An 11,626-nucleotide genomic window follows, 5' to 3' on the forward strand; every position below is an offset into this window, starting at 1 on the left:
GAAAAAGTTTTTTTTTTTTTGAATATTTAAAAATTTTCTATTGACCATGGTACATGAGGAGTCATATACTTACCTGGCTCACTACAAATAGCTAATCCAAACAAACAGACTTTTCTCTCTAAAAATAATATTTCCGAGCTTATTTTTTATGGCCCTCATAAGAATTACATCATATCCAAGCCCACAAAAAAAAAAAAAAATTAATTCCACTTTTTTTTCTGCTTTCTTTTCTTCTAACGTAAAAAAAAATGATTTAAAAAAAAAATTTAAATACACCTTCTCTCTAATAGTGTGTATATATATATTTCTTTTTTGCAACTATAATAAATCTTATTTGAATTATCATTTGAATTTTTTCTATGGAATACGTAGAAAATTGATTTTATTTCCTTTTGCAGTAATTTTTCCTTCTTTGACCTGAAAATAAATAAAAGACTCTCATCTTATGGAATGCAGGAGAGTACGTGTCCACTCCAAATTTGGTAATCCAGTCTCTCCAATCGGCGATATAATGTTTTCTCTGGTAACGGGCATTGGGAAATGATGTAAGAGATGTTAATGCATTATCGCGCCGGTTACTTTGTCGAGAATTTAGAATTTCTTTTTTTTTTTTACATTTACTCTCTAAATCTGAATTAGTAAAAATGTTTACTAATTTCAATTAGTGACTCACTTTTTGCTTTAGAATTAGTAAAATTTTACTAATTATTAGTAACTTTTACTAAAAATTAGTAAAATTTAACTAATTCAGAAGCAAAAAGTGAGTCACTAATTCAAATTAGTAAACATTTTTACTAATTCAGATTTAGAGAGTATTTAAGAATTGCACACTTAAAATTTCTTTTTTTTTTAATATTTTCTTTCAATTTCTATTTTTTGAATAACCCCGCTTTTACACTATATTAATACTATATATATATGTAATTTGAAACTAAGGAAGAAACCCTCACAGCATTGGATATTTAAGGATTTTAAGGACATTTACTTCCGGCGGTTTAGACATCCCTAGGATATCCTATAGGGATATCCAAACCTCCGGAAGCAAATGAATATCTCTAGAATATCATAGGGATATCATTAAATATCCGTTGCTGTTAAGAAAAAAAAAATTAAATTGGATATCCTATAGTGATATTCAAACCTCCGGAAGCAAATGAATATCTCTAGAATATCCCAAGGATATCATTAAATATCCGTTGCTATTAAGAAAAGAAACAAAAATTAATAGTAAAAATTGTGAAAGGATAGCAATAAAATTTTAAATCATTTCCTTAAATCGTAGGCGCGACATTCATCACATGTTATATGCACTTGTCCGGGAGTGTGTTGTTAATTTCATTATTACGAAAGTCACTTAAACAACATTTATAAAATCGTTCAAGATTCAATGGGAAATTGAGTAAAGGCGATTAAACGAGTGGGCATCGACTTGCGCCTTACTAAAATGGGACATTTAAAACCCACACACATATAAATATATATATATATATATATATAGAAATCGAGTCTCTTATATATATAGGGTGTGTCGTAAATTTTACTATATATAGCACTACAATATATTAAAATCGTAAAAAAAAACTATTCGGCATAATGTCTTCAATTATCTCAAAAACTCAATTGGAAATTTGCCAGAGAAATTTGTATTTTAATCGGTTTATCGTTTCATTCGCAGACATATGGGAAAAAGTTTGCCGCGCCGGTTTACAATTCAATTCAAACAAGAAACAGATACCTTCGCGGGTATCTCTGTTTTATCGACCAATTACTTTCATCGTTCTGCCTCGAGATGGACTCAGTTTGTCGTAAAAAAAAAAAATTTTTACAATTTATATACCTTAAATTAAAATTAATTTTTTTTTATTACAAATAGAAGAAGATAGTTTTATGTAAAATTTTTTATATATAATTCAAGTAGTATTGATAAAGAATAAAATAATAATAAGCATCCGGATATTCGGGATATTGTATATCCGTTCTACGAATATCCCCTGAATATCCCTTGAATACCACCATGGAATATTCCCGCATGATCTTCCAGGAAAATCAAAATGTCCGCATCATATGGGAATATTCCACAGTGACATTCAGGGTATATTCCAGTGACATTGAGGGTAATATTAAAGGAATATTCCAGTGATATTGAGGGAATATTCCACGGTTATATTGAATTTTTTTTTATTGAAATAATAGAAATATGTTATAAATTGTTATTTGAATAAGGCAGGAGGATTAAAAACAACATTTTTAAAAAAAATTCAATGTAACCTTGGAATATTCCCTCAATATCACTGGAATATTTCCACAATATCACCTGAATATCCCTTTAATGTCACTGGAATATTCCATGAATGTTACCGAGGAATATTCCCTCAATGTCACTGGAATATAACCCTGAATGTCACTATGGAATATTCCCATGATGAGGACATTTTGATTTTCCTGGAAGATTATGGGAATATTCCACGGTGGTATTCAAGGGATATTCAGGGAATGTATATTCCCTGAATATACTAAGTAATAAGTGATATCCAGTCTAAGTGATATCCCTAGCCATTGCCCAAGAAGCACGTAATATAACCTCAATATCAAATTAATATTACATGTAAGATTCGTAATATAACGTTGTAATATTACAGTAATCTTACAGTGATCTTAAAATGTCCGCCTCAAGGTAATATTACCGGTAATGTTACTGTAATATTACGCGCTAATATTAAGGTAATATTACAGTAATATTGCAGTAATATTATACCGTAATATTAAGGTAATATTACAAGAGAATATTACAGTAATATTATGGGAACATTTCTTTACGAAAAAAATCTACCCATCCAGGGAATCGAACCCCGAACTCAAAGCACACGAGTCCAGAGTTTTACCAACAAGCCAAATTGACTTATAATATATTTACGTTTTTTATACTTTATGAATAACTCAAATCAGTCTGTAATATTACTGTAATATTACTGTAATATTACCGTTAATATTACAGTAATATTCCCGGTAATATTACCTTGAGGCGGACATTTTAAGATCACTGTAAGATTACTGTAATATTACAGCGTTATATTACGAATCTCATGTGTAATATTACCTTGATATTGAGGATATATTACGTGCTTCTTGGGTGGTTATCATGAAACATCCGTTACTGTAAGAAAAGTGATATAATTTTTTTTTTTTAAATATAAAATTAAGAAAAATTGTAAATTTATAAATTTTTTATTTTGAAAAAATTGAATTTGCATGGAGTGAATTTGATTTATCTCAATAACAAAAATAAAGAGATATATTGTTCCTTATTTATTTTTTTCCCTCGCAATGGTAATAAATATATATATATATATATATATATATATATATATATATATATATATATATATAAGTCACAAAAGTAACTCCCCATTTCACGACATTTCTCTTTTATTCTCCGACGAATTGTCTCTTTTGTCCTACACTCTCCCGACACTCATCGCGCTATCGTTTCTTCATCCCCAAAAAGAGTCGGCGAAAACTTTTTCCATTAATTTTACGGGAAATGTTATCGCTAGGCATATATTGGATTGATATCTATATATATATTCTTATACATTTGTCTTGGAACAATAAATCGAGATTAGTAATATAGTTAAGAGTCCCTTTAATTAAGAAGAATTAACATTTTTTGAATAAGTGCTCTATTTTTAAAAAAAAAAATTATGATTTTATTTCAAAATTAAATTTTAATTACACTGAGAAAAATGTTTAGTCAGAGCAACCAAAATTTTGTTGGTATTTAAACAACCAAATTATTTGTTTGAGTCAAGCAAAAAATTTGGTTGAGTGTTTTTTGTTGGCATAACAAAAATTTGTTTGATTAGCTCAACCAAATTTTTTTTGTTAGGTCAACAAAAATGTTTGGTTGATCAAACAAAGAGTTTTTTTGTAAAATTAAAAATTTTATTCTACCTTATTTCTTTTCTTTTTATTTTTTTTTATTTATTTATTATCAATTTAACATTGAATTTATATTTATCCAATTGAAATATTTGTGAACTTTGAAAAATCTCATCTCCTCCACCTGTGATCGAACCTCTGTTTTAAAACTGAAGATCGGTTGTCGCAACCAAATTTTGGTTAGGACAACAAACGATCATTTGGTTTTTTAGACCAAACTATTTTGTTGTGTTAACCAAATTATTTTGTTGTCGTAACCGAATTTTGGTTGGAATTTAAAAATGTTCAATCAAATAATTTTGTTGGCCTAACTAAATGTTTGGTTGAAATAACTCTGCGACTTTGTTTCAGCCAACCAAAATTTGGTTACAAGAACCAAAATTGCCTAATCAAACAATTTTGTTGCAAACACTAAATTTTTTTTCTCAGTGTAAGATAACTATTAATTATTATATGGATTTATTATTTCTTTTAGAGAATCAACCAAACAAATCAAGAAAACGCTCCCAAAAACTCTTTTTTTTATTCATTCTCTCAATTAATTCTTGAATTTGTTTATTTAAATCTCCAATTTGTTGTTTATGTTCTTCTCTTTCTTTTCTCATTATTTCATCATGTTTTTGTTGTGTTATTTCACCTAATTTAACCATAGTTGATGATATCGCTTCTTTTACTTTTGATACTGATGACAATAATACACCTTGAAGACTAAATTCCAATTGTTTACTCTCTTCTAAATCCAATAATCTATCAACAAATTCCATTAATTTAATTTTTTCCAATAAATTATGCTCATCAATTTTCTTTTTAATATTAATATCAATTGTTTGAAGAATTTCCAATTTTTTGTAAAAATTATTTTCATTAAGAAGTGCATCATAGAGTTTATTTTGATATACATTTAATTCTTTATTTAAAATTCTTATTTTATCTTCTGTTTCTTTATTATTAGTCAATGCTCCTATGTCATGTACCTTTTTTTGACATATTTGACTAACAATTTTTTCTAAATCAACAAACGCTGACATTGAGAGTAATTTTTCTCTAGCACCATATAGACAAATTTTTGATGAATCTGAAATACTTGGATGCAATTCTTTGAGTGTATTTTTTGATATTGTTGATGAACTTTTAATAACTGGAAATATATTCATATCAATTGTTGATGTAACATCACCAAGTGTTGCTCTTTTAAAGAATGCAATACGATTATTATTTGCTATTAAATAGCGTACAAAATCAATTGAAATTTGTGACAATTCCATAGAACTACTTGTTAAAAATTGATAATTTAATTTTTCATTTATATATTGCATATCAAGTGGAACGTCATCTTGTATATTTGGTACTTTTGTGAAAATTATTGAAATAATTGAAAAATAAGATTTCATTCTATTTCCCAATAAATTTTCAATTGCTTTTAAAACAGTTAAAAATGGTTTTATATTATCGTGTAAAATATCATTAATATCAACAGCTAAAACAATTTTCAATGATTTTACATTTTGCACCAATTGATAGAGATAAAATGCATTGGTAATGTCTTGTATTGCACCTCTATTATCATCAAAACCAGGAGCATCCCAAAGTGCTAAATCGGGTAAATTTTTTGATATCCATTTTGTTGGTATTGTTGTTTTTGATGTTGATCCACTACCTATTTCCGGTCCTATTGATTGTTCATCAACTTTTATTATTGTAATTGGTTGAACTCGAGATAATCGTACAGCTTTTAATTTATTGCCAATTAAATAATTAATTAATGTACTTTTTCCAGCTCTTGTTGCACCAATGCAAATTGCCACATGTTCATTTTTCACTTCCTTACTCATATATTGTGCCGATTCGTGAAGTGCTTTTTCTAATATTTTTAAATCATATTCATTGAATACACATTGATGACTATTGATCATTGAAATCATTAGGCAAATGATTATTATTTTGATCATAATAACCTTAAAAAAATAGAAAAAATTAGTAAAAATTGAAATATTTTATTTTCCAAAGTTCTTAACACTAAACAGTACAAATTTTAAACCCTTAAGTTTAGTTAACGAATTAAAAAATCGTTTGGGGTAGTTTTCTACCCAAATTGTAATTCTACGTATGAGCCATTGTCTAGAATTAATAAATGTATGAATAGAAATATTTTAACTTACCAAAATGTATAACTTTTTTTTTAAATATAAAGTGTCAATATTAACTATATAACATTCGCGATGTAGTTTTCAGAGGCGACTAAAAATAATTCAAATATAAATTCAGGAATAAGCGGTCAAGAGATTATTTTATCAAAAAATAATGATAAAATTCATCATTTCTCAGTATTATTAGATTTATATGCGTCATTATAACAAATTATTTTGTTCCCCTTTTTAGTATATGAGATAAATTCTTGGTAATTCCCTAAAGGCAAAAATAAGAGAACAAGTTAAAATAAATTTATCAATTTAATTAATTTTTTCTAATCTACAAAAGGAATAAAAACTAATTTATTTCTTTATTTATTTAATTCCCTTTATTTTGTATCTTTTTATAAATGATAATGTAATTAAATTTAAGGAAATTATATCTTTGAAAATATTTATATTCAACCAAAAATACGTCTCCAAAAGCTCTTTTTCTTTGGTCTTCTTTCATTTTCTCTTCTTTGTTCCTCAAGTTGTGCATTTAATTTAGCAATTTCCTCCTGTCGCCTTCGTTCTTCCTCCATTCTTCGTATCTCATCTCTTTTTTGTGATATTGAATTTATCTTTGTTTGTGCAGAATTTATGCATTCTTGCACTTTTAACATGGAAGATTTTAGAACCGTTTGAATACCAACGTCCAATTGTATACTCTCCTTTAAGTTCAATAATTTATCGACAAATTCCATTAATTTAAATTTTTCCAATAAATTATGTTCTTCTACTTTTTTAATAATATTATTATCAATTATTTGAAGAATTTGTAATTTTTCTGGAAAACTTTTAGTATAAAATATAGCATTATGTAATTTAGTGTTCAATTCATTTAAATCATTTTTAATTTGTATTATACGATTTTCAGATTCTATTGCATCATTAATTGCATTTAAATCATTTACTTTTCTATCAATAAAAGATTTTACAATATCTTGTAATTCTTGAAATGCCTTTACAGAATACAATGTCTCACGAACTTTAAATAAACATATTTTTGAATGATCAGAAATACTTGGATTTATTGTCATTAGAGAATTTTTTTCAATTCGATTGGAATTTTTAATAACTGTAAATATATTTACATCTATTGCAGATGTAACAAGTCCAATTTGTGGTCTCTTAAATAAAGCAATATGATTATTATTATTTATTAGAAATTGTATAAATTCTTTTGAAATTTGTGATAATTGCATTTCACTATTTGATAAAAATTGATAGGTTAATTTTTCATTTATAAATTGCATATCCAATGGAATGTCATCTTGAATATTTGGTACTTTTGTAAAAATTATTGACATACTTGTAAAATAATTTCTCATTTTATCACCCATTAAAATTTCCACTGATTTTAAAACCGATACAAATGGTTTAATATTATCGTGAAGAATATCATTAATATCGACTATTAAAACTATTTTTAATGATTTTACTTTTTGTAATAATTGATAAATATAAAAAGCATTGGTAATATCTTGCACTGCTCCTCTATTATCATCAAAACCAGGAGCATCCCAAATGGCTAATTCGGGTAATTTTTTTGATATCCATCTTGTTGGTATCGTTGTTTTTGACGTAGATCCAATTCCAATTTCCGGTCCTAAAGATTGACTATCGACTTTTGTTATTGTAATTGGTTGATAATTTGTAACTTTCTCGGCTTTTAATTTATTTTCAATTAAATAATTTATTAATGTACTCTTTCCAGCTCTTGTTGCCCCAATACAAATTACAATATCCTCTTCCTTAACTACACTTGTCATATATTTTGATGATTCATGAAGAGCATTTTCTAAATATTTTAAATCTTGTTGACTAAATTCATCGTTATTGCCATTGACAATAAAAATTAGTCCAAAAATAATTTCAATGGAAATAATTAATCTCGTCATATTTATAATTGATTCTTATTGTATAGGAAAAAAGTAATTGAAACTTTTTGCTGATATTCTTTTGATATTCTGCAAATAATAAATATAATTGATTGAAAAATATTTGCCAAAATATTTGGGGAAATTATCAATTTTTAATGAAATTATCATATAATTAACTTACATATAAATTTCTTTTTTTGTAAAGCTGATATACACATTTGTATTACACTTTTCAAAGAAGACTAAAATAATTCAGTGGTTTGATATATACTTGTTTTTATTCTAAAAAAAAAAAAAAATATGTTCTTCCCCGGCGAATAATAACATCGTCATTTCTTAATTTTTATCAGCATATTTCAGCGAATGATAATAGAAATGGGAAATAAATGAGATAATTTGCTATAGTTTGTCCTCTCATTTATAATTTAAACAGAGAAGTTAAATTTTTACTTTATTCGTATTGTACACTTTGCTCCCTCACAACACAAGGATATTCAGGATATCCCTGGGACGTCCTGGGGATATCCATTTGCTTTTGGCGATTCGGATATCCCTAAGATATCCTCTGGATATCCATGGACATCTCTAAGATATCCCAGGGATATCCAAACCGCCGAAAACAAATCGATATCCCCAGGACGTCCCAAGGATATCCTGAATATCCTTTTGTTGTGAGGGCTACTACTTGACGGAGAAAGATTTGAACTATCTCGAAAATATTTAACTAATTTGAAAATTATTAATTTATCTTTATAAAAAAATAAGAATATTAAGTGGAAATTTTTCTTCTTGTGTCATTTATATATTCTCATATATAAAAAAAATCCTTATGGTAAGTAATTTTTTTTCTATCACAAAGAATGAAAATTTAATTTTCTTTTTATTATTTCAGTTATTAAATTAAAAAATAAATAATGATTGAAAAATTATTATCATTAATTCTATTAATGACAATTAATGTCGAGAGTAAATTGAGAAATTTAAATCCCAATGAAATACAAGAATTAAAAAATGCCATTAATGAGGCTTCGGAAATAATGGAAATTGAGGCAAAAAATGAAAATGTTATTATTTGTATTGGTTCACCAAGATCAGGAAAGAGTACACTAATTAATTATCTAATTGGAAATAAATTAATTGGTGTGAGAGATTTCAAAAATAATGCAATATCAATTGTGAAAGCTGATAATTCACCAGGTCCAGAAATTGGAAGTGGATCAACATCAAAAACAACATTACCAAGTAGATGGTCATCAATTAATTTTCCCGGTCTTAGCCTTTGGGATGCTCCTGGATTTGATGATAATCGAGGACCAATACAAGATATAACAAATGCTATTTATATTTATCAATTATTACAAAAAGTTCAATCATTAAAAATTTTATTGGTCATTGATATTAATGATATACTTCATGACAATATTAAACCATTTTTAACAGTATTAAATGCAGTTGATAATCTATTTAAAGATGAATTAAATTATTATTTTAGAAGTATATCAGTGATTTTTTCAAAAGTTTATACTTTTCATGATGTTCCAATTGATATGGAATTTATCAATGATTTATTGAGGGAAAAAATTTTATCAACAACTAATATGAGTATATCTGAAAATTTAAGAGAATTTGTACGATTTTTAGTTTTAAATAATCAGCATATTGGTTTTTTTAAAAAAGCTAAACTTGGTCCAATAACAAATGAAATTGATATTAATATTTTTCAAGCTATACAAAATTCTAAAAGTACTGAAAAAACAATTTTAACAAAAATAAGTCCAAGTATATCGGATGAATCAATGCTTTATTTATATGAAGCACGTGAATCATTATCATCAACATCATCATTCATTAAATTACAAGAAATTGTTGAACAAACTCTTAATTATCATTCAAATAGAGTACAAATAATTGATAAAAACAATAATGATTCATTAAATAATTTACAAATAATTTACAATGATTTGTATAATATTAAATTAAAAATTCATAAAACTTTTAATGTATCATTAGATTTTCATCAAAAAATTGAAATTCTTCAATCAATTGATCCTGAAATTAAATCACATATTGAGAAAGAAAATTTATTTGAGAAAGCCAAATTTTTGGAAATTATTGATAAACTTTTGAAATTAAAGGAGAGTAATATTTTTGATATTAATCTTCAGTCAATTTTAAATTTATCATTGATAAAATTAAGTGAATCAATGATTTCAATTTCTCTCGAATTGGGCAAAATAACACAAGGAAAATCAGAGGAATTATTGGAAAATGAAAGAATACGACATTATTATGAACGAGAAAAATTAAATACCTATTTGTTGGATATTCAAAAACTTAATGAAGAAAGAAAAAAATATCTTTACGATACGTTTGGAAATTTTTTAAAAATGGCTGTTACAAAAGTTGCCAGCTGGTTTCTCACTAGGGGTGCTTCATCACTTTCTTAATTTATAATTTGATGATTTGGAAATCAATAATCTTTTTTATTTTTTTTTTATGTTATATGTTCTTTTTTTTAAATAACTAGAAATGTTACAATAAATAAATATTATATACTAAAAAAAGGTCATTCGTTTCTTTGGAGTATAAAAAATTATTCATTTGTCAAAATTTACTATTGGAATATATTCTTCATAATATTCAGTTAAATTTGTATTCTTGTTACAAACATCGATATTTGTAACTTGAATATATGTACCAATTCCTTCTAAAACTAAATCTAATTTATTTTGAAAATTTGCAAAATAATTTTTTTCAATACCACCAGTTGATCTACTAATTTTTACACGCCATGTTGCAAATGGACTCACTAAATCATCTCCATTTGCCAATTTTTGCACAGAATCAGATTCACCTTGATAACTTTCATTAAATGTTTTTATCAATGTAATTGGCGAATGTGAAATAAGATACATTTTATTTCCACAAGTATAATAAGAATTACCCTCATGTGTCATTTTCATTTCTAATGAATTTAATAATTCTGTCAATTGTTTTTGTTCATTATTATTTTTTGTTAAAAATTTAATTCTAATTTTTTTAAATTTCACCGCAAAATGAGGAAATTTCCTTGCATCGGGAAATAATAATACTTCATTACCATTCAAAAGATTTGTTATCATATTATAATGTGTTTCATTTTTCCATAAATAAAATTCACCCTGATGTTTATTACCGTATTCTAATTTTTCGTTAAATTTACTATTTTTAACAATAGTCGCTTGTATTGTGTTAATTTTGTTTTTAATTTTATAAACATTTTCAATTATCTTTGCAAACCAATGATGAATTGAATTTAAACTAATGTTTGTCGATATTTCAAAAATTGAAGGTTTATAAATGTCATTCATATATTTATTGGCAAATGGAAAGACAAATTGTTTGAATGAGTTAAAAATTTTTTCATATTGAATTAGAGCGAGATTAATACGAATGATAAAACGTGTCTCAAGTACAGAATTTTCCAGTATTTTGTCCTTTGAATTGAAATTTTGTAATTTAATATTAGTTAATTGTTTTATGTAAGCAGAAAGTTTTTTTTCCTGTTGAAAATTTTGAATTTGATCATAAATACTGATCAATGTGTTTATTGTATCTTCTAAATTTTCAATAATTTGGTTCATATCATTTTCA

At 26.0% G+C, this 11,626-nt stretch overlaps 3 protein-coding genes across 3 annotated transcripts; 1 reads left to right on the top strand and 2 right to left on the bottom strand.

Annotated features, from left to right (window-relative positions):
* Nucleotides 1-3,626: 3,626 nt before the first annotated feature.
* On the bottom strand, nucleotides 3,627-6,213 carry LOC127287663 (uncharacterized). The gene is made up of 2 exons (XM_051314720.1): nucleotides 6,099-6,213; nucleotides 3,627-5,894 (listed from the first exon to the last, which is right to left on the bottom strand). Exon 2 carries the CDS (start codon nucleotides 5,886-5,888, stop codon nucleotides 4,419-4,421), a length of 1,470 nt encoding a protein of 489 aa, XP_051170677.1. The 5' UTR covers nucleotides 5,889-5,894; nucleotides 6,099-6,213; the 3' UTR covers nucleotides 3,627-4,418.
* Nucleotides 6,214-6,436: 223 nt separating this feature from the next.
* Nucleotides 6,437-8,299, bottom strand: LOC127287662 (putative leucine-rich repeat-containing protein DDB_G0290503). Its single transcript, XM_051314719.1, has 2 exons — nucleotides 8,175-8,299; nucleotides 6,437-8,080 (listed from the first exon to the last, which is right to left on the bottom strand). The coding sequence occupies exon 2, from the start codon at nucleotides 8,009-8,011 to the stop codon at nucleotides 6,530-6,532; it is 1,482 nt and encodes a 493-aa protein (XP_051170676.1). The 5' UTR covers nucleotides 8,012-8,080; nucleotides 8,175-8,299; the 3' UTR covers nucleotides 6,437-6,529.
* Nucleotides 8,300-8,651: 352 nt separating this feature from the next.
* On the top strand, nucleotides 8,652-10,557 carry LOC127287660 (uncharacterized). Its single transcript, XM_051314716.1, has 2 exons — nucleotides 8,652-8,825; nucleotides 8,886-10,557. The coding sequence occupies exon 2, from the start codon at nucleotides 8,908-8,910 to the stop codon at nucleotides 10,438-10,440; it is 1,533 nt and encodes a 510-aa protein (XP_051170673.1). The 5' UTR covers nucleotides 8,652-8,825; nucleotides 8,886-8,907; the 3' UTR covers nucleotides 10,441-10,557.
* Nucleotides 10,558-11,626: the final 1,069 nt, after the last annotated feature.

Source organism: Leptopilina boulardi, unplaced genomic scaffold (genome assembly GCF_019393585.1).
Source record: "Leptopilina boulardi isolate dan_hultmark-lab unplaced genomic scaffold, ZJU_Lbou_2.1 LbouV2_372, whole genome shotgun sequence".
Lineage (NCBI taxonomy): Eukaryota > Metazoa > Arthropoda > Insecta > Hymenoptera > Figitidae > Leptopilina > Leptopilina boulardi.

Bases quoted from the DNA above. Each gene is read 5' to 3' on its own strand.
- LOC127287663 (XM_051314720.1), bottom strand. From the start codon at position 5,888: ATGATCAAAATAATAATCATTTGCCTAATGATTTCAATGATCAATAGT.
- LOC127287662 (XM_051314719.1), bottom strand. From the start codon at position 8,011: ATGACGAGATTAATTATTTCCATTGAAATTATTTTTGGACTAATTTTT.
- LOC127287660 (XM_051314716.1), top strand. From the start codon at position 8,908: ATGATTGAAAAATTATTATCATTAATTCTATTAATGACAATTAATGTC.